Source organism: Crinia signifera, chromosome 3 (assembly GCF_055691185.1).
Source record: "Crinia signifera chromosome 3, ASM5569118v1, whole genome shotgun sequence".
In the NCBI taxonomy this organism is placed as follows: domain Eukaryota; kingdom Metazoa; phylum Chordata; class Amphibia; order Anura; family Myobatrachidae; genus Crinia; species Crinia signifera.
In genome coordinates, this window is record NC_139219.1 from 302,090,507 (window position 1) to 302,113,790 (window position 23,284).

At 50.1% G+C, this 23,284-nt stretch overlaps 1 protein-coding gene across 1 annotated transcript; it reads left to right on the forward strand.

The window, feature by feature from the left end:
• On the forward strand, positions 1–21,626 carry SLC66A3 (solute carrier family 66 member 3). The gene is made up of 7 exons (XM_083178554.1): positions 1–551; positions 12,933–13,015; positions 13,553–13,622; positions 15,559–15,616; positions 16,996–17,116; positions 19,074–19,115; positions 21,429–21,626. The coding sequence occupies exons 1-7, from the start codon at positions 400–402 to the stop codon at positions 21,536–21,538; spliced, it is 636 nt and encodes a 211-aa protein (XP_083034680.1). The 5' UTR covers positions 1–399; the 3' UTR covers positions 21,539–21,626.
• Positions 21,627–23,284: the final 1,658 nt, after the last annotated feature.

Below are 23,284 nucleotides of genomic sequence, written 5' to 3' on the forward strand. Positions count from 1 at the left end.
CCTTCACATGTTGGAGGAGGGTATGCAACATCCCATCTTCGATATAGAACTCCCATAAACTCCAAGTGTGTTTATGTTTGTGAGAGCTTATGTTTCTCTCACAATTGCAGCTGAAGCTAGTGTCTGCCCAGCTGTGCCCAGCTGCCTGGTGGTGTGTGCTACCAGTGCTCCATAGGAAACAACATAGGCTGGCGCAGTCTGTGCACAATAATAACAATGCAGCCAGCCCGGGAGTGTGTCGGATGTCCCGTCCTCCTCTGTCCTATTACACATAATTGAAGGAACCTCCCCTCAGTGTCAGCAGGAGGAAGAGGAAATGATCTGAGAAAGACTCCTCTCCCAGCCAAGACTTGCTGCCGGACCTGGATCCTCCTCTGCTGTCTGCTGCCAGTCACCAGCATGATGGAGCTGGAGACCGAGCTGCTGGTCTTTGCTAACTGGAGCACCTTGGTAGTCTGCATGGTGCTGAAGTTTCCCCAGATCCTGTCCATCATGTCAGCCAGGTCTGCAGAGGGGGTGAGCCTGGGCAGTGTGCTGCTGGAGGTGACAGGGTAAGATGCAGACTGACAGTATATAGGAGTTAAGAACAGGCATTGTGCAGAGAGGTAATGTCCTGTGCAGTGTGACTGTGCCCCTGTGTAGCACCTGCTGCAGCTAGTTACCAACACTAAAGCAGCCCAGGGGCACAGGGATTCCATGCATGTCACACCCTAATGTGTAGGGGGAAGAGGAGATTGTATAACCTGCTTCTATACCAGCTCATAGGGGTACATTTGCTATAGCTTCTACAAATAAAAAGAGGTGATGTTGCCCATAGCAACCCCTCAAATTCTATCGTTTCTATCCTAGAAAATGTTAGAATCTGATTTGGCGCTATGGTAATACCCTGTTCACATCACCAATATAAACCAGGTTATTGCCAGGTAGACCCAGGTCAATGTGCAGTGTGTGAAGGCATGAAAGTGAATAACCCGGGTCTAACAACCCAGCAATTCAACACAGGTTAAAAAAGGATTACTGCTGGTCATCCTGTGTTTAACCCCTGTAAATATACCCCTTTCACATCGCAAATGTTGGGTCACACCTGGGATTTGGATATGGGTTACTCACCAATATTGCTGCTCACAGCGACCCGGCTTATTGCCAGGTCACTGACATTATCCGGGGGGGAGTGGTGGCACGTCAGGCAGGGGTAGGAAGCCGCACTGAGGTAACCTGGGTTACCCGTTCACATTGCCCAGGAACCAGGTCCGACCCAGCAATAACACTGATAATATGGCTAGGTTGCTGGACCCAGGATATTCAACATAGCCCTTTCACACTGCACGCTGACCCGGCAACAACCCAAGTTATTTTTAAGGTGTAAAAGGGGTATTACTGGACACACCTACATTTAGGAAAGTGCACCATGTATACATGTAACATAGGACACGTGCAAGAATCTCACACAGGAAGCTGCAAATAATCTTGCCATTATCCAGCAGCTGCTGAAGTGAGGGTTAGCCTGGCACTGGTTATACCATCAGGGTATTGTCTTATCCAGCAGCTGCTGCAGCGAGGGTTAGCCTGGCACTGGTTATACCATCAGGGTGTTCTCTTATCCAGCAGCTGCTGCAGCGAGGGTTAGCTGGCACTGGTTATACCATCAGGGTATTCTCGTATCCAGCAGCTGCTGCAGCGAGGGTTAGCCTGGCACTGGTTATACCATCAGGGTGTTCTCTTATCCAGCAGCTGCAGTGAGGGTTAGCCTGGCACTGGTTATACCATCAGGGTATTGTCTTATCCAGCAGCTGCTGCAGCGAGGGTTAGCCTGGCACTGGTTATACCATCAGGGTATTGTCTTATCCAGTAGCTGCTGCAGCGAGGGTTAGCCTGGCACTGGTTATACCATCAGGGTATTGTCTTATCCAGCAGCTGCTGCAGCGAGGGTTAGCCTGGCACTGGTTATACCATCATGGTATTGTCTTATCCAGCAGCTGCTGAAGCGAGGGTTAGCCTGGCACTGGTTATACCATCAGGGTATTGTCTTATCCAGCAGCTGCTGCAGCGAGGGTTAGCTGGCACTGGTTATACCATCATGGTATTGTCTTATCCAGCAGCTGCTGCAGCGAGGGTTAGCCTGGCACTGGTTATACCATCAGGGTGTTCTCTTATCCAGCTGCTGCAGCGAGGGTTAGCCTGGCACTGGTTATACCATCATGGTATTGTCTTATCCAGCAGCTGCTGCAGCGAGGGTTAGCCTGGCACTGGTTATACCATCAGGGTGTTCTCTTATCCAGCAGCTGCAGCGAGGGTTAGCCTGGCACTGGTTATACCATCATGGTATTGTCTTATCCAGCAGCTGCTGCAGCGAGGGTTAGCCTGGCACTGGTTATACCATCAGGGTATTGTCTTATCCAGCAGCTGCTGCAGCGAGGGTTAGCCTGGCACTGGTTATACCATCAGGGTGTTCTCTTATCCAGCAGCTGCAGCGAGGGTTAGCCTGGCACTGGTTATACCATCAGGGTATTGTCTTATCCAGCAGCTGCTGCAGCGAGGGTTAGCCTGGCACTGGTTATACCATCAGGGTGTTCTCTTATCCAGCAGCTGCAGCGAGGGTTAGCCTGGCACTGGTTATACCATCATGGTATTGTCTTATCCAGCAGCTGCTGCAGCGAGGGTTAGCCTGGCACTGGTTATACCATCAGGGTATTGTCTTATCCAGCAGCTGCTGCGGCGAGGGTTAGCCTGGCACTGGTTATACCATCAGGGTATTGTCTTATCCAGCAGCTGCTGCAGCGAGGGTTAGCCTGGCACTGGTTATACCATCAGGGTGTTCTCTTATCCAGCAGCTGCTGAAGCGAGGGTTAGCCTGGCACTGGTTATACCATCAGGGTGTTCTCTTATCCAGCAGCTGCAGCGAGGGTTAGCCTGGCACTAGTTATAGCATCAGGGTATTGTCTTATCCAGCGGCTGCTGCAGCAAGGGTTAGCCTGGCACTGGTTATAGCATCAGGGTATTGTCTTATCCAGCAGCTGCTGAAGCGAGGGTTAGCCTGGCACTGGTTATACCATCATGGTATTGTCTTATCCAGCAGCTGCTGCAGCGAGGGTTAGCCTGGCACTGGTTATACCATCAGGGTATTGTCTTATCCAGCAGCTGCTGCAGCGAGGGTTAGCCTGGCAATGGTTATATCATCAGGGTATTGTCTTATCCAGCAGCTGCTACAGCGAGGGTTAGCCTGGCACTGGTTATAGCATCAGGGTGTTCTCTTATCCAGCAGCTGCAGCGAGGGTTAGCTGGCACTGGTTATACCATCATGGTATTGTCTTATCCAGCAGCTGCTGCAGCGAGGGTTAGCCTGGCACTGGTTATACCATCAGGGTGTTCTCTTATCCAGCTGCTGCAGCGAGGGTTAGCCTGGCACTGGTTATACCATCATGGTATTGTCTTATCCAGCAGCTGCTGCAGCGAGGGTTAGCCTGGCACTGGTTATACCATCAGGGTGTTCTCTTATCCAGCAGCTGCAGCGAGGGTTAGCCTGGCACTGGTTATACCATCAGGGTATTGTCTTATCCAGCAGCTGCTGCAGCGAGGGTTAGCCTGGCACTGGTTATACCATCAGGGTGTTCTCTTATCCAGCAGCTGCAGCGAGGGTTAGCCTGGCACTGGTTATACCATCATGGTATTGTCTTATCCAGCAGCTGCTGCAGCGAGGGTTAGCCTGGCACTGGTTATACCATCAGGGTATTGTCTTATCCAGCAGCTGCTGCGGCGAGGGTTAGCCTGGCACTGGTTATACCATCAGGGTATTGTCTTATCCAGCAGCTGCTGCAGCGAGGGTTAGCCTGGCACTGGTTATACCATCAGGGTGTTCTCTTATCCAGCAGCTGCTGAAGCGAGGGTTAGCCTGGCACTGGTTATACCATCAGGGTGTTCTCTTATCCAGCAGCTGCAGCGAGGGTTAGCCTGGCACTGGTTATAGCATCAGGGTATTGTCTTATCCAGCGGCTGCTGCAGCAAGGGTTAGCCTGGCACTGGTTATAGCATCAGGGTATTGTCTTATCCCGCAGCTGCTGAAGCGAGGTTTAGCTGGCACTGGTTATACCATCATGGTATTCTCTTATCCAGCAGCGAGGGTTAGGTGGCACTGGTTATACCATCAGGGTATTCTCTTATCCAGCAGCTGCTGAAGCGATGGTTAGCCTGGCACTGGTTATACCATCAGGGTATTGTCTTATCCAGCAGCTGCTGCAGCGAGGGTTAGCCTGGCACTGGTTATACCATCAGGGTATTGTCTTATCCAGCAGCTGCTGCGGCGAGGGTTAGCCTGGCACTGGTTATACCATCAGGGTATTGTCTTATCCAGCAGCTGCTGCAGCGAGGGTTAGCCTGGCACTGGTTATACCATCAGGGTGTTCTCTTATCCAGCAGCTGCTGAAGCGAGGGTTAGCCTGGCACTGGTTATACCATCAGGGTGTTCTCTTATCCAGCAGCTGCAGCGAGGGTTAGCCTGGCACTGGTTATACCATCAGGGTATTCTCTTATCCAGCAGCTGCTGCAGCGAGGGTTAGCCTGGCACTGGTTATACCATCAGGGTGTTCTCTTATCCAGCAGCTGCTGAAGCGAGGGTTAGCCTGGCACTGGTTATACCATCAGGGTGTTCTCTTATCCAGCAGCTGCAGCGAGGGTTAGCTGGCACTGGTTATACCATCATGGTATTGTCTTATCCAGCAGCTGCTGCAGCGAGGGTTAGCCTGGCACTGGTTATACCATCAGGGTGTTCTCTTATCCAGCTGCTGCAGCGAGGGTTAGCCTGGCACTGGTTATACCATCATGGTATTGTCTTATCCAGCAGCTGCTGCAGCGAGGGTTAGCCTGGCACTGGTTATACCATCAGGGTGTTCTCTTATCCAGCAGCTGCAGCGAGGGTTAGCCTGGCACTGGTTATACCATCATGGTATTGTCTTATCCAGCAGCTGCTGCAGCGAGGGTTAGCCTGGCACTGGTTATACCATCAGGGTATTGTCTTATCCAGCAGCTGCTGCAGCGAGGGTTAGCCTGGCACTGGTTATACCATCAGGGTGTTCTCTTATCCAGCAGCTGCAGCGAGGGTTAGCCTGGCACTGGTTATACCATCATGGTATTGTCTTATCCAGCAGCTGCTGCAGCGAGGGTTAGCCTGGCACTGGTTATACCATCAGGGTATTGTCTTATCCAGCAGCTGCTGCGGCGAGGGTTAGCCTGGCACTGGTTATACCATCAGGGTATTGTCTTATCCAGCAGCTGCTGCAGCGAGGGTTAGCCTGGCACTGGTTATACCATCAGGGTGTTCTCTTATCCAGCAGCTGCTGAAGCGAGGGTTAGCCTGGCACTGGTTATACCATCAGGGTGTTCTCTTATCCAGCAGCTGCAGCGAGGGTTAGCCTGGCACTGGTTATAGCATCAGGGTATTGTCTTGTCCAGCGGCTGCTGCAGCAAGGGTTAGCCTGGCACTGGTTATAGCATCAGGGTATTGTCTTATCCAGCAGCTGCTGAAGCGAGGGTTAGCCTGGCACTGGTTATACCATCATGGTATTGTCTTATCCAGCAGCTGCTGAAGCGAGGGTTAGCCTGGCACTGGTTATACCATCAGGGTGTTCTCTTATCCAGCAGCTGCAGCGAGGGTTAGCCTGGCACTGGTTATACCATCATGGTATTGTCTTATCCAGCAGCTGCTGCAGCGAGGGTTAGCCTGGCACTGGTTATACCATCAGGGTATTGTCTTATCCAGCAGCTGCTGCAGCGAGGGTTAGCCTGGCACTGGTTATACCATCAGGGTATTGTCTTATCCAGCAGCTGCTGCAGCGAGGGTTAGCCTGGCACTGGTTATACCATCAGGGTGTTCTCTTATCCAGCAGCTGCAGCGAGGGTTAGCCTGGCACTGGTTATACCATCAGGGTATTGTCTTATCCAGCAGCTGCTGCAGCGAGGGTTAGCCTGGCACTGGTTATACCATCAGGGTGTTCTCTTATCCAGCAGCTGCTGCAGCGAGGGTTAGCCTGGCACTGGTTATACCATCATGGTATTGTCTTATCCAGCAGCTGCTGCAGCGAGGGTTAGCCTGGCACTGGTTATACCATCAGGGTATTGTCTTATCCAGCAGCTGCTGCGGCGAGGGTTAGCCTGGCACTGGTTATACCATCAGGGTATTGTCTTATCCAGCAGCTGCTGCAGCGAGGGTTAGCCTGGCACTGGTTATACCATCAGGGTGTTCTCTTATCCAGCAGCTGCAGCGAGGGTTAGCCTGGCACTGGTTATAGCATCAGGGTATTGTCTTATCCAGCGGCTGCTGCAGCAAGGGTTAGCCTGGCACTGGTTATAGCATCAGGGTATTGTCTTATCCAGCAGCTGCTGAAGCGAGGGTTAGCCTGGCACTGGTTATACCATCAGGGTGTTCTCTTATCCAGCAGCTGCAGCGAGGGTTAGCCTGGCACTGGTTATACCATCATGGTATTGTCTTATCCAGCAGCTGCTGCAGCGAGGGTTAGCCTGGCACTGGTTATACCATCAGGGTATTGTCTTATCCAGCAGCTGCTGCAGCGAGGGTTAGCCTGGCACTGGTTATACCATCAGGGTGTTCTCTTATCCAGCAGCTGCAGCGAGGGTTAGCCTGGCACTGGTTATACCATCAGGGTATTGTCTTATCCAGCAGCTGCTGCAGCGAGGGTTAGCCTGGCACTGGTTATACCATCAGGGTGTTCTCTTATCCAGCAGCTGCAGCGAGGGTTAGCCTGGCACTGGTTATACCATCATGGTATTGTCTTATCCAGCAGCTGCTGCAGCAAGGGTTAGCCTGGCACTGGTTATAGCATCAGGGTATTGTCTTATCCAGCAGCTGCTGAAGCGAGGGTTAGCCTGGCACTGGTTATACCATCATGGTATTGTCTTATCCAGCAGCTGCTGAAGCGAGGGTTAGCCTGGCACTGGTTATACCATCAGGGTGTTCTCTTATCCAGCAGCTGCAGCGAGGGTTAGCCTGGCACTGGTTATACCATCATGGTATTGTCTTATCCAGCAGCTGCTGCAGCGAGGGTTAGCCTGGCACTGGTTATACCATCAGGGTATTGTCTTATCCAGCAGCTGCTGCAGCGAGGGTTAGCCTGGCACTGGTTATACCATCAGGGTGTTCTCTTATCCAGCAGCTGCTGAAGCGATGGTTAGCCTGGCACTGGTTATACCATCAGGGTATTGTCTTATCCAGCAGCTGCTGCAGCGAGGGTTAGCCTGGCACTGGTTATACCATCAGGGTATTGTCTTATCCAGCAGCTGCTGCGGCGAGGGTTAGCCTGGCACTGGTTATACCATCAGGGTATTGTCTTATCCAGCAGCTGCTGCAGCGAGGGTTAGCCTGGCACTGGTTATACCATCAGGGTGTTCTCTTATCCAGCAGCTGCTGAAGCGAGGGTTAGCCTGGCACTGGTTATACCATCAGGGTGTTCTCTTATCCAGCAGCTGCAGCGAGGGTTAGCCTGGCACTGGTTATACCATCAGGGTATTGTCTTATCCAGCAGCTGCTGCAGCGAGGGTTAGCCTGGCACTGGTTATACCATCAGGGTGTTCTCTTATCCAGCAGCTGCTGAAGCGAGGGTTAGCCTGGCACTGGTTATACCATCAGGGTGTTCTCTTATCCAGCAGCTGCAGCGAGGGTTAGCTGGCACTGGTTATACCATCATGGTATTGTCTTATCCAGCAGCTGCTGCAGCGAGGGTTAGCCTGGCACTGGTTATACCATCAGGGTGTTCTCTTATCCAGCAGCTGCTGCAGCGAGGGTTAGCCTGGCACTGGTTATACCATCATGGTATTGTCTTATCCAGCAGCTGCTGCAGCGAGGGTTAGCCTGGCACTGGTTATACCATCAGGGTGTTCTCTTATCCAGCAGCTGCAGCGAGGGTTAGCCTGGCACTGGTTATACCATCATGGTATTGTCTTATCCAGCAGCTGCTGCAGCGAGGGTTAGCCTGGCACTGGTTATACCATCAGGGTATTGTCTTATCCAGCAGCTGCTGCAGCGAGGGTTAGCCTGGCACTGGTTATACCATCAGGGTGTTCTCTTATCCAGCAGCTGCAGCGAGGGTTAGCCTGGCACTGGTTATACCATCAGGGTATTGTCTTATCCAGCAGCTGCTGCAGCGAGGGTTAGCCTGGCACTGGTTATACCATCAGGGTGTTCTCTTATCCAGCAGCTGCAGCGAGGGTTAGCCTGGCACTGGTTATACCATCATGGTATTGTCTTATCCAGCAGCTGCTGCAGCGAGGGTTAGCCTGGCACTGGTTATACCATCAGGGTATTGTCTTATCCAGCAGCTGCTGCAGCGAGGGTTAGCCTGGCACTGGTTATACCATCAGGGTATTGTCTTATCCAGCAGCTGCTGCGGCGAGGGTTAGCCTGGCACTGGTTATACCATCAGGGTATTGTCTTATCCAGCAGCTGCTGCAGCGAGGGTTAGCCTGGCACTGGTTATACCATCAGGGTGTTCTCTTATCCAGCAGCTGCTGAAGCGAGGGTTAGCCTGGCACTGGTTATACCATCAGGGTGTTCTCTTATCCAGCAGCTGCAGCGAGGGTTAGCCTGGCACTGGTTATAGCATCAGGGTATTGTCTTATCCAGCGGCTGCTGCAGCAAGGGTTAGCCTGGCACTGGTTATAGCATCAGGGTATTGTCTTATCCAGCAGCTGCTGAAGCGAGGGTTAGCCTGGCACTGGTTATACCATCATGGTATTGTCTTATCCAGCAGCTGCTGCAGCGAGGGTTAGCCTGGCACTGGTTATACCATCAGGGTATTGTCTTATCCAGCAGCTGCTGCAGCGAGGGTTAGCCTGGCAATGGTTATATCATCAGGGTATTGTCTTATCCAGCAGCTGCTACAGCGAGGGTTAGCCTGGCACTGGTTATAGCATCAGGGTGTTCTCTTATCCAGCAGCTGCAGCGAGGGTTAGCTGGCACTGGTTTATACCATCATGGTATTGTCTTATCCAGCAGCTGCTGCAGCGAGGGTTAGCCTGGCACTGGTTATACCATCAGGGTGTTCTCTTATCCAGCTGCTGCAGCGAGGGTTAGCCTGGCACTGGTTATACCATCATGGTATTGTCTTATCCAGCAGCTGCTGCAGCGAGGGTTAGCCTGGCACTGGTTATACCATCAGGGTGTTCTCTTATCCAGCAGCTGCAGCGAGGGTTAGCCTGGCACTGGTTATACCATCATGGTATTGTCTTATCCAGCAGCTGCTGCAGCGAGGGTTAGCCTGGCACTGGTTATACCATCAGGGTATTGTCTTATCCAGCAGCTGCTGCAGCGAGGGTTAGCCTGGCACTGGTTATACCATCAGGGTGTTCTCTTATCCAGCAGCTGCAGCGAGGGTTAGCCTGGCACTGGTTATACCATCAGGGTATTGTCTTATCCAGCAGCTGCTGCAGCGAGGGTTAGCCTGGCACTGGTTATACCATCAGGGTGTTCTCTTATCCAGCAGCTGCAGCGAGGGTTAGCCTGGCACTGGTTATACCATCATGGTATTGTCTTATCCAGCAGCTGCTGCAGCGAGGGTTAGCCTGGCACTGGTTATACCATCAGGGTATTGTCTTATCCAGCAGCTGCTGCGGCAAGGGTTAGCCTGGCACTGGTTATACCATCAGGGTATTGTCTTATCCAGCAGCTGCTGCAGCGAGGGTTAGCCTGGCACTGGTTATACCATCAGGGTGTTCTCTTATCCAGCAGCTGCTGAAGCGAGGGTTAGCCTGGCACTGGTTATACCATCAGGGTGTTCTCTTATCCAGCAGCTGCAGCGAGGGTTAGCCTGGCACTGGTTATACCATCAGGGTATTCTCTTATCCAGCAGCTGCTGAAGCGATGGTTAGCCTGGCACTGGTTATACCATCAGGGTATTCTCTTATCCAGCAGCTGCTGAAGCGATGGTTAGCCTGGCACTGGTTATACCATCAGGATATTCTCTTATCCAGCAGCTGCTGCAGCGAGGGTTAGCCTGGCACTGGTTATACCATCAGGGTGTTCTCTTATCCAGCAGCTGCAGCGAGGGTTAGCCTGGCACTGGTTATACCATCAGGGTATTGTCTTATCCAGCAGCTGCTGCAGCGAGGGTTAGCCTGGCACTGGTTATACCATCAGGGTGTTCTCTTATCCAGCAGCTGCAGCGAGGGTTAGCCTGGCACTGGTTATACCATCATGGTATTGTCTTATCCAGCAGCTGCTGCAGCGAGGGTTAGCCTGGCACTGGTTATACCATCAGGGTATTGTCTTATCCAGCAGCTGCTGCGGCGAGGGTTAGCCTGGCACTGGTTATACCATCAGGGTATTGTCTTATCCAGCAGCTGCTGAAGCGAGGTTTAGCTGGCACTGGTTATACCATCATGGTATTCTCTTATCCAGCAGCGAGGGTTAGGTGGCACTGGTTATACCATCAGGGTATTCTCTTATCCAGCAGCTGCTGAAGCGATGGTTAGCCTGGCACTGGTTATACCATCAGGGTATTGTCTTATCCAGCAGCTGCTGCAGCGAGGGTTAGCCTGGCACTGGTTATACCATCAGGGTATTGTCTTATCCAGCAGCTGCTGCAGCGAGGGTTAGCCTGGCACTGGTTATACCATCAGGGTATTGTCTTATCCAGCAGCTGCTGCAGCGAGGGTTAGCCTGGCACTGGTTATACCATCAGGGTGTTCTCTTATCCAGCAGCTGCTGAAGCGAGGGTTAGCCTGGCACTGGTTATACCATCAGGGTGTTCTCTTATCCAGCAGCTGCAGCAAGGGTTAGCCTGGCACTGGTTATAGCATCAGGGTATTGTCTTATCCAGCAGCTGCTGAAGCGAGGTTTAGCTGGCACTGGTTATACCATCATGGTATTCTCTTATCCAGCAGCGAGGGTTAGGTGGCACTGGTTATACCATCAGGGTATTCTCTTATCCAGCAGCTGCTGAAGCGATGGTTAGCCTGGCACTGGTTATACCATCAGGATATTCTCTTATCCAGCAGCTGCTGAAGCGAGGGTTAGCTGGCACTGGTTATACCATCAGGGTATTGTCTTATCCAGCAGCTGCTGCAGCGAAGGTTAGCCTGGCACTGGTTATACCATCAGGGTGTTCTCTTATCCAGCAGCTGCAGCGAGGGTTAGCCTGGCACTGGTTATACCATCAGGGTATTGTCTTATCCAGCAGCTGCTGCAGCGAGGGTTAGCCTGGCACTGGTTATACCATCAGGGTGTTCTTTTATCCAGCAGCTGCAGCGAGGGTTAGCCTGGCACTGGTTATACCATCAGGGTATTCTCTTATCCAGCAGCTGCTGAAGCGATGGTTAGCCTGGCACTGGTTATACCATCAGGGTATTCTCTTATCCAGCAGCTGCTGAAGCGATGGTTAGCCTGGCACTGGTTATACCATCAGGATATTCTCTTATCCAGCAGCTGCTGCAGCGAGGGTTAGCCTGGCACTGGTTATACCATCAGGGTGTTCTCTTATCCAGCAGCTGCAGCGAGGGTTAGCCTGGCACTGGTTATACCATCAGGGTATTGTCTTATCCAGCAGCTGCTGCAGCGAGGGTTAGCCTGGCACTGGTTATACCATCAGGGTGTTCTCTTATCCAGCAGCTGCAGCGAGGGTTAGCCTGGCACTGGTTATACCATCATGGTATTGTCTTATCCAGCAGCTGCTGCAGCGAGGGTTAGCCTGGCACTGGTTATACCATCAGGGTATTGTCTTATCCAGCAGCTGCTGCGGCGAGGGTTAGCCTGGCACTGGTTATACCATCAGGGTATTGTCTTATCCAGCAGCTGCTGAAGCGAGGTTTAGCTGGCACTGGTTATACCATCATGGTATTCTCTTATCCAGCAGCGAGGGTTAGGTGGCACTGGTTATACCATCAGGGTATTCTCTTATCCAGCAGCTGCTGAAGCGATGGTTAGCCTGGCACTGGTTATACCATCAGGGTATTGTCTTATCCAGCAGCTGCTGCAGCGAGGGTTAGCCTGGCACTGGTTATACCATCAGGGTATTGTCTTATCCAGCAGCTGCTGCAGCGAGGGTTAGCCTGGCACTGGTTATACCATCAGGGTATTGTCTTATCCAGCAGCTGCTGCAGCGAGGGTTAGCCTGGCACTGGTTATACCATCAGGGTGTTCTCTTATCCAGCAGCTGCTGAAGCGAGGGTTAGCCTGGCACTGGTTATACCATCAGGGTGTTCTCTTATCCAGCAGCTGCAGCAAGGGTTAGCCTGGCACTGGTTATAGCATCAGGGTATTGTCTTATCCAGCAGCTGCTGAAGCGAGGTTTAGCTGGCACTGGTTATACCATCATGGTATTCTCTTATCCAGCAGCGAGGGTTAGGTGGCACTGGTTATACCATCAGGGTATTCTCTTATCCAGCAGCTGCTGAAGCGATGGTTAGCCTGGCACTGGTTATACCATCAGGATATTCTCTTATCCAGCAGCTGCTGAAGCGAGGGTTAGCTGGCACTGGTTATACCATCAGGGTATTGTCTTATCCAGCAGCTGCTGCAGCGAAGGTTAGCCTGGCACTGGTTATACCATCAGGGTATTGTCTTATCCAGCAGCTGCTGCAGCGAGGGTTAGCCTGGCACTGGTTATACCATCAGGGTATTGTCTTATCCAGCAGCTGCTGCAGCGAGGGTCAGCATGGCACTGGTTATACCATCAGGGTATTCTCTTATCCTGGCACTGGTTATACCAGGCTTTTCAAAACTATGGCCCTCCAGCTGTTGTGAAACTACACATCCCAGCATGCCTTGCCACAATTTTGCTATTAGGGAATGCTAACATTGTGGCAAGGCATGCTGGGATGTGTGGTTTCAGGCTCAGCTGTGTAATACCATATAATAGATATTACGGAGCATAAGGTATTCTACACATATGACACCTGTGTGTTTAATATCTGTCATTTTCTCCCCTTAGATTTCTTGTGCTTCTCAGATATCAGATGTATTATGATTATCCGATAGAAACCTACCTTGAGTATCCAATACTAATAGCCCAAGGTAAGTGGAGGATTCAGTGCATGCATCCCTGTACAAGTATTCTGATGGCTCATAAGCAATATCTAGGGTAGACGGCAATAGATCGACATCAGCAACATGGCAATAGTCGACATGTGAAAAAGTTAACATGGTTTTTTCACTGTTTTTTACATTTATTTATTTTTTAAAATTTTTGTGCTTTGCCATCCATGTGCTACACTAATTGTGCTCTGGTGTCAGCATTGACACAAAAAAACTAAAAAAAAAAATCATGTCGACTTTTTTACTTGTGTTGACCTTTAGAAACAATGTTGACGCACTGCATGCGACCGGTCTCTACCTAGACATCGTCTGTGAGCTAATCCACCCCCACTGTAGCTCTACCCTACATACAGTATAGGGGTGATTCCTACACAAAGTCTGATAATGCACCAGCCAATCAGCTCCAATATGTAAATTGTAAGTTAGGAGCTGATTGGCTGGTGCATCTCCACGGTGCACCAGCCAATCAGCTTCTCCAAGCATCATACATCTACCCCTGTATATCTTGTATTCCAGATGCTGTTCTACTTCTGTTTATCTTCCATTACACGGGAAGCGTGCGCAGTGCGCTGACTTACTTCGGGATGTATCCTTTGTGATTTCCATGGAACAATGGACTGGGATCTGCTGCTTGGTAATCCGTGTGGAAAATCCTGCTAAACCAATGAGCGAGTCATATTCTGAATAGAATGGAACAGTAAGAAATACTGCACAGATGTAAAATGTTTTCTGACTGAAGTGAGGAAAGGGCTTTTAATAGCAGAGAACAAAGGCCTGGTTCTAGATTCAGGATCTTCTGTATTCTTCTTGATGAAGTTGATTAGGTTATTGGCAGAGCCAGTGGGGCAGATGTATTAATCTGCCTATAACGTTTGGCGAATAACGATTTCCGCTTCGCCAGCATAACGTGGAGAAGCGGGCAAACGTTATAGGCAGATGTATTAACCCCATCCCAGCTGATAAGGAGAGCCGTTATCCCCAGCGTGAACGGCTCTCCTTATCATCTCCCTCGCCGCTCCGCACATGCGCACTCGCCGCCCCCCCCCCCCTGGCTGGCTTTCTGGGCATGCGCGAGATCTCGCTAAAACCGCAAGATCTCCAGCGCAGCCCAAGTCAGACGCAGGGCTAGCGTTGTCCCCATAGTGGGGGATAGGACAACGCTAGCCCTGAGCTGGCGAAGCGGCCGGGGCGAATTAACGCCTTGAAGGCTGTTAATACATCGCCCCGGTCGTTAATCCCTGGGGGGGATTGCAGGGACAGCCCCGCCGAGCGTAACTCGGCGGGCTGCCACTAGCGCACGCTAGTAATCCCCCCTAGTTAACCAGCGTTAAGTGCATTTTTGCACTTAACGCTGGTTGATACATCTGCCCCTGTATGCATAAATGGGCCTTATTCTGGTTGACTCGCTCGGGTGCAAATTTGCACTCTTGCGAGTCATCCAGAACCCGCCTGCGAATGGTGGTACGCCCGCCCCCCTTCGTACGCCGGGTTCGTTTGCCCGGCACGCGAATGGATGTTTTACATAAACATCCGTTCGCATGCCAGTGGGAACCTCCCCCATCTTTCGATAGTTGCCGACCATTGAATGATGGGAAAGGCACAGGCATATGTACGGGTGGTCCAGACGTGTAGTATTACAGGGAATTAAGCGGGTAGCTGACATCCGGTTATGTCAGCAGTCTGCCCCCCGCACATGCGTCATGGAAACGCTGGGTGTTCACATATGCTAATGGGCCTGCCCAGCACCCCACGCCCCTCTCCACCCCGCGCTCGAAAGGCAGGGAGCGTACACTTGGCGAACAGATTTAGCACGCTCCCAGCGTATACACAGGCACAGAAATGCTGTGGACATACGCAAAACATCGTCCACCTTGCGAAATCGAGCAGGAGCGCATCAACCAGAATAAGGCACAAAAAGTGTTGTGTCCTTGCAGAGTGGGTTTGTGGTAATACATCATGCTTCGCTTATTTGGTCATGCTTGGCACATGCCAAGTGCTTCCTGAGCTGCTGGGCTACCCCCAGTCTCTCTCTCCCTGGTGTACAGGTGCTGTGCGCTTGTGTATGGCATCCATTCACCAGTGCTATGCAGAGGGGCAGGAGAGAGGGCTAGGCTCAACAACCTTTACCCCCACCCCTATCGTCCCGCAGAACACTGCAGGCGTGATGCTGGGACAGTGTCTAGACAGCAGTAATGTTCTAATAGTGGGATAGTTGGGAGTTCTGTCCTGCTTTGAGCCAGCTTAGGCTAAATGTTAATTTCTAATTGCGATCTATGTAATGTACCATTAGAACATTAATATCCCGGATACAATGTAGACTTGTTGGGTACACACAAGGCCCCCCCCGACAGTCGGAATCCCAGGCCGTTTTTGTTTGACCCGACAGTCGGAATTCAATGTTCCGGCGGTCCAGTTTTGGAAAGTCAAAAGCAGCAGTAGCCTTGGTTAAAAAAAAAAAACCTTGGACTTTATTTAATTCTACTAGCAAAATATATTGTGTTTATATCTTAACTGCGGATTAGATTTTTTGGCCTTTGGAACATTTTGGTCCTCCAGAAATGGATAATAGACCTCTCACTGGTGAGTCCTGATACTATGATTTTTGAGCTGCCATCGGCCCAAAAATAGTTTTTATAACCATGGTCACATCAGACTGTCGTGTCAGCGGGATAAGTGCCCAGGTGGAGGTGGGTTGAGAGGGCAGTGGCTGCCTCGTGGCTTCTAATTTAATAACAGGAAATGCCAGGGATGGATTTATCCATGCTATGATAAAATAGTTTACTGGGCCCAATGAATGCACCACCCCCCCAGCACACTGAATGATATCAGTAACAGGATTTAAATACTACATGATAATAGAAATCAGAGATCTTATTAGTTGCATATATTTGCAGATACATGGGTAAGCCCCCAAGCCAATCGTTAAGGCTTCTCCGAGTATTGAGGGTCCCTATTGCTATATCTATGTGTGGGGTGCAGCACCCCAAAAATCAGCATAAGCCAGAAAGCCCAGAGCAGCACACCAGTGAGAAAACAAGTGTTAAAGGGTTCCTGTCACCCCCATCAAGGACCCCAAACTAACCCCCATGTCTACTAGTACAGAGTACAGCAACGCAGAATCCGCTTTTCATTACCGTGTATCATCCATTCGCGCTGTTGCCTTCATTAGCATAATCTGGAGATGTCCGTCCCAATGTGGGCTAACGGACACTCCCCTGTGATGCTTTCTCAGCCCCCTTTACTTCCTCCTTCTCCCCCTCCCCTTTGCTGAGATCTCGCAGCTGCGCGCAAGTTTCCCTGAAGCCGTCCTGGCAATCTCCATAGTCCCACCCTCCGATGTCATCAGGCCGCGCACCTGTGTGATTCCAGACAGTACAATCAGTACACGCCGCGGAGAGAAGACAGAAGGAAGACTCGTCGCTGCTGCTGCCTGTTTCCTGTCATCCCTCGCTGATCGGTGAGTGCTCTCCGCGGCGTGTACTGATTGTACTGTCTGGAATCACACAGGTGCGCGGCCTGATGACATCGGAGGGTGGGACTATGGAGATTGCCAGGACGGCTTCAGGGAAACTTGCGCGCAGCTGCGAGATCTCAGCAAAGGGGAGGGGGAGAAGGAGGAAGGGGGCTGAGAAAGCATCACAGGGCCGTGATGCTTAGCACACAGGGGGAGGGACGTTTTTGAAGAATTTGACTCGATCCCTAGCAACGGACTCAGCTCCCCTTGGATACAGGGGACGCTGGAAGGATTTCAAGCCGTTCTAGTGAGTAAAATAGCGCATAAAAAAAAAAAAAAAAAAACACAGCACAGCTTACATAGACCTATACTACATAGCCTAGGGGTTAGTTGGGGGTAGTAAAAGGGGGTGACAGGTATCCTTTAATAAGGGAAAGTGTTAGGAAGCCAGAGCTCTATACACAGAGTGATACGTCTGATCTGTGACTACTGTCCTGTCTTGCAGAATTTATGCACCGTGATCAGCGCCTCAAGCAAGTTCCTCCAGCTGCAGCACCTGTGGAGAACACAAGATTCGGGCCAGGCCAGTGCACTGATGTGGGGCATGGCCATCTACACCTGCGCTAGTAAGACATGTCCTTCTTTAACAACCAGAGCTGGATTTATTTTTCTTTAGCGTGTTTGATACATCTCCCCCAGATGGAGGCAGTCATCCAGAGACATGAGCTCGGTACACACTGTGCGATATATTTTCAGTTCCATAAAATGGCAGATCCGCAGGTGTGGACACCCACAATATGCCCATGCACGACGTCAGCCCTGCAGCACAGCTTACACCCAGTATATCGGCAGGTATATTGGTGCATCTGGCTGATGGCACGGGTGGCCCGCGGACCGCTTGTACACTGGCTGCGGGAACCGAGGTCGTAGCTGGGCAGGCAAATTCAAAAGCCTACTCAGCTGTGAGGACTGACATTGAGGTTATCCAGATGATGGTAGATTGATCGTGTCTGGGCTGAAACCATATGGTCGGCTTACAGAAAGTGGTCAGAGAAAAGGTTGACATGTCAATAGTCGACATAAGTTTTGGGTCATTTTTAACAGTTAAGGTTTTTTATGTGTCGACCATTTACACATGAACCTTTTGTCTACAGTATGGTGACCTTGTGCATGTCAAACATTTGGGGTGGTATTCAATTGTTATATCGCACCTGATCTCCCATCTAAAATGACGGGAGATTGTAGGGCGATATTCAATTGATTTATTTTTTGCGCATATCGCGTTCATTACAGTCAGGTTTAGCCGCGCATTTCGGCTCACCACCGCCGGGTATAGCGAGGTGAAAAACAATTGAATACCACCCTTGGTGTCGACCAATTCATTCTCGACCCTTTATATCATAACCCATATCGAGTAGCTTGTTACTAAGGCCCTTATTTTGGTTGGTGCGGTAATATCCGCGTGCGTTCGTGCCGCCGATGTTTTGTGTCTGCGCATGTGCAGAGGCGTCTCTGCACATGTGCGAGCGGAATGCACGGGCAAATTCCGCATGAAATGTGAACACAACGAACAGGGGGTGGAGAGGGGCGTGAAGGGCTGTTTGGGCTCATTACCATATGCATACGCCCCGCGTTTCATGGGCGTTCCCATGAAAACGCTGGGCGTACGCATGGTAATGCGGCCGTGACGCACGTGTAGGGGGCCGACATATGACATTGCCAGATGTCAGCTGCTGGCCAGATCCCTGTATTTGCACGGAGAAATGCCCGTGTGGTCTGAGGTTGCGGGAGCTGGCGGACCACTCGTCCTGCATTCGATGTTCTGCGACCATCGAATGATGGGGGAGGTTCCAAGAGATGGAGGAGGTGTATCTGTAAGAAATTCACTCGTGCTCCGTGCGGTCGGCGGATTACCGCATTTGGACGGAGTGAGCAATCCGTACGAAAGGCGGGGTTTAGGACGCACGGTCCTGGCCGCATCGACCAGAATAAGGCCCTAAGTGTGTATAGCCCTAATCGGCCACTCAGTCGGAGGACAAGTCTCTCCAGCGTGTACCCAAATTTAAAACAAAGGTGGAGATTTAGCGAAACGTTATAAAGTGGGGGGTGTCTTTCATAGCAACCAATCAGATTCAAGCGATCATTTATAGCACATTTTATAAAGTGAAATCTAGAATCATATTGGTTAGTATGGGAAATATGGTTGCTGAGCGACCATATTGCCAGTGATTTCATGTGCTGTGGGAGTTAAATCGCCGGGAGCGCACTCCCGATGCCAGCCCTTCATGGTCCTACGATTTCTAGCCAAAATGAGGTAGAGACAGAATAGCTTGCAATTTTCAGCCAAAATCGCCGGTCGCTGATGAGAACAGTACACTGAGCAATATATTGCTGAGCGATTTTAAGCCAAAATTGCTCAGCGACAAGATCGCACCGTGTGTACACAGCTTTATAGGCAGACATTCTTTATGCAAGTTCAGTGCTGTGTGGCTTACAACCGGTATTACTTCCACTGATAGGGAGGGTGCTGATGGCTTTAGTTACTCAGTATTCCAAATGTAATTTGATTCTTTTTATTTACAGCTAGGATATTTACAACACTAATGACCACCGGAGACAAAGCAGGTATGTTACACAGCAGATGGTTTGTGTGTCAGAAAAGACGGGGCTCGATCTACTACATAATTTTTGGTAAATGCCTGTGATGTCACCAGTAAAAAGAGAACTTGATGTCACTTTTTCTTAGTGAAGAGAGAGAGACTGGATTCTTGGGGCCAGATGTAACAATCTTCAAAAATGTATTAAGGGGATAGTAATAAACAGCCAGCCAATCAGCTCCTACCTGTCATTTTTCAAACCCATATATATACACAAAGTGAAGCTTGCACTAAATTGATGACCGAAAAAAAAAGATTTAAAAGGATAGTGTACATTTATTAATACATAACACAATAAAATCATTTAAAAACAATAAAAATTGGAAAAGCTGCGCCCAGATGAATTAGAAATATTGGTAACGTCACCTTTAAGAGTGCACAGTCCTTCTTTCTGGGCCCAAGAGAGTTCACTTCTGGATGGATTTTGTGGTATCCCTTTAAAATGCTTCCTTGAAAAAAACTGCTGGAAGCAGCAAAACGCGTCGGCCCAGGCACCCAGCCCTCTTATCCTTTCACTCTGCTATTCCAGACATCACCTGCAAATCAGCCAGAGTGCATTTCATCACAGACGGGACGTTTACAGCATTTCCCCGACACCAAATCTCCATCCAGGCACGGCACAATATTTTGGAGGAAAGCCTCCTCTTTAAAACCTGCCTTAAAGACCCAGTGGACCCCACATCGCTTCAGATATTCCAGCAGTTGGGAGGTACGCCACCCCCACCACTCACTTGGAGGAAGCATTTTAAAGGGATACCACAAAATCCATCCAGAAGTGAACTCTTTTGGGCCCAAAAAGAAGGACTGTGCACTCTTAAAGGTTACGTGTATGGTTATGGAGAGTGACAGTTTGTCAGTTTTCCAGCATTTCCAAGCAAATGGTCAACTGTCATTGCTCTCATCCATAACCATGTTTTTGTTCCAACCAGCCAGATCTGAAGATAAATCTGCGTGTGTATGGCCACCTTTAGTGAGCCTGCCCCATTATGGACACCTATCCCTAATCAAGCAATAGGGTTAATTCTTATCAGTTTCCCAGTGATGTCACCTGTGTCTTGTAAAGTGATAGGTAGACTTCTTATTAGTGATGTCACCTGTTCCTAGTGAAGGGAGCGGTTGCATTATTATTGATAACCCAATGATATCACCAGCTCCGAGTGAGGAATATTAGTTTTGGCTCCTTTGCCTATACAGGACTGGGTACTCTTTACCTAGAACGGCGCCCGTCGTGCTGATCGCGGGTACATTTATGTATGGCCGCGACGCGACCGACGCGATGCCCGCGATTTCCCATTGAAACCAATGTTAAACATGAAAATCGTGTCGGTCGCGTCGCGGCCGGCCATAAATGTACCCGCGATGGCCGCGACGCGATGCTCACGATTTCCCATAGGAATCAATGTTAAAAGGCACGATGGACCCGATTTTACTGTTAAATGCCTCAATCCACCCGATTTGGCCATAGGAATCAATGTTAAATGGGCCACAGAGCCCATTAACCCTTAAATGTCCCCCCCAATTTTTAACGCCACCCCACGATCCACGCCAACCCGAAGCGTGGCGAGCGCAGCGAGCCCGCGAGGGGCGGCGGTACGCGTCCTCCGACCTTTTCATGCCCTACTATCCACTAGGGCGTGGTGTGAGAATATAATAGTGTGGCGAGCGCAGCGAGCCACCGAGCCCCGCGAGGGGACGCGGATACCTTCACAGTTATGCGCGTCCCCTCGCGGGCTTCACAGGTGTCCGTGGCGACGCGGACACCTGTGAAGCCCGCGAGGGGACGCGTCTACCTGTGAAGGTATCCGCGTCCGCTCGCCACGCTTCGGGCTCGGTGGCTCGCTGCGCTCGCCACACTATTATATTCTCACACCACGCCCTAGTGGATAGTAGGGCATGAAAAGGTCGGAGGACGCGTACCGCCGCCCCTCGCGGGCTCGCTGCGCTCGCCACGCTTCGGGTTGGCGTGGATCGTGGGGTGGCGTTAAAAATTGGGGGGGACATTTAACGGTTAATTGGCCCTATTTGGGCTGTGTGGCCCATTTTACATTGATTTCTATGCCCAAATCGTGTCCATTGAGGCATTTAAGTGTAAAATCGCGGTCAATCAGGCTTTTTAACATTGTTCCCTATGGGAAAATCGCGGGCATCGCGGCCATCCCGATTTACCCGCGATGACCGCGATTTTTACCCACGACGACCGCGATTTCAATCGCTGGCGCCGTTCTAGGTAAAGAGTACCCAGGACTGGTTTACTTGAAAAAAAAATAATCTCTTGTTGCAGTTCTGCTTCGGTTCGTTGTGATGTTAGTTCTCAATGTCTGGGTCATGCTGGTCATCTTGAAATACAGGAAGAAGGCAGACAAGAAAGAGGACGAGAAAAAGGACCAATAGTCTTGCACTGTCCACTAATGTGACAACTCCTTTCATCGCTCTACCTACCAAACCAACTAGCTGCTTGTATCAGCAACAAATGAGGTGTTAGAGACTTCCTGCTGTTATTATAGCATCTGACCACGATGCTAAGGACCAACTGTACATGCATACTACATTTACACTATTTAAAATGAAAATGCAATTGTATGATTCTATACTGGGTTGGGTTCTCGTACAAAAGCTCTTGCTGTAATACTTTAGCTGTTTTCTCTAGGGGTGGCAGATGCGTTTAAATACGGAACAGCGTTTAATTATCTACTTGCACAGCTGAGACAGGACTGTTGCTAGGGGGTGCAAACCGGGCACACGCATGATCCATTTACCACATGTGGAGCCAGGCCTGGTACTGGTGGGGTAGGGTGACTTGCAGAGGGTGTGGATCCATTACCAAACTAAAAACTTCACCGCTCAACCTTAAATTTGTGCGGTGGCATGGTATTGCTGTGCTGATATTACTAGGATGAGGGGACACTTTTATACCACATAATGGCCGCCGCTCCATAATTACAATGGCGGAAAGAGCTGTGCATGTACTCCAGTTATGGCATAAGCTCCTCCTACCTCCAGCCATTGAGCCTTTGCGCATATGAAGTGGATAATTACTGTTCAGAAAGAGATTACTGGACTGGAGACAGGCAGGGGTTACCATTTACCTCATACAGTATATATAATATATATGAAGCCCAAACCATCCCATAATTACCCCATCTGAAAGGGGTTAATATTCTTGTGTTTTAGACGCAGTCCTATGGAAAAAATGAGGATGGTAGTCTATTACTGTGATGTTACATTATATGAGCACATGGGAGAGAATTATTTGTGGTGGCGAATGACAAATATAGCAGTGCTGGGTTTTACAAGGGCCCAAGGCCCTTGTATAATGTCTAGCAGGGTGCGCTGGTTTTGGGAGGTTCTAGAGCTTGTTATAATGTGTAGTGGGAGGTGCCAGATTATTTTAGAAATACTTTTGCCTTCCAAATGCACTTAAAGAGGAATAGATAGTGTTTAATGCACTGGATTGATACAAAAATGGTTAAAAATGCAGCAGAACCACCAGTTACAGACCATATCCACACGTATAATGTATGTGAGGTCGTATTTGCCGCAGACTGTATTCTGAATAAATTTGTTTTTACTTAAAGTGTACATGGCGTATAAAAGCAATGCAATTGAATCAGTCACAACATAGATGCCAATATTTTGGAAAATACGAAGTGGGACACATTGCCAAGAACCTGCATTGGCTGGGGACGTAAGGGGATAGAAAATGAGCCAGTTACTTAGAACTTATTACCAACCATCAGAATGACAGAACATGACAGTAATGTCAGTACCGGCTGCACAACACTTATATCCCCCCTCCCCTAGAGGTGAGGGGCAGCATGAGTATATAGAGAGAGTGCTGATGAATGATGGACTTCAGGCGATTAAAAACAATCCAACATAATTTATTCCAATGTTTCAGATGTCTAGAACCTCTTTAGCCAAGGCTAATAGGTACATAACCAAGCTTCTTACCTTATATTCACATAGAAATCACCCATGTGCAGAGAGCATCCAGCCTGTCCTGTCCCAATGACGGTACACCGGGGAGGGGGGAGAGACGGGGCGGGTACTAAAGACAAAAGTGATGAGTTACACAACAAACACAAAGATAAAAACGGATACTTGCCTGGCAGCAAACAATACAGGCTGGTAACTGTA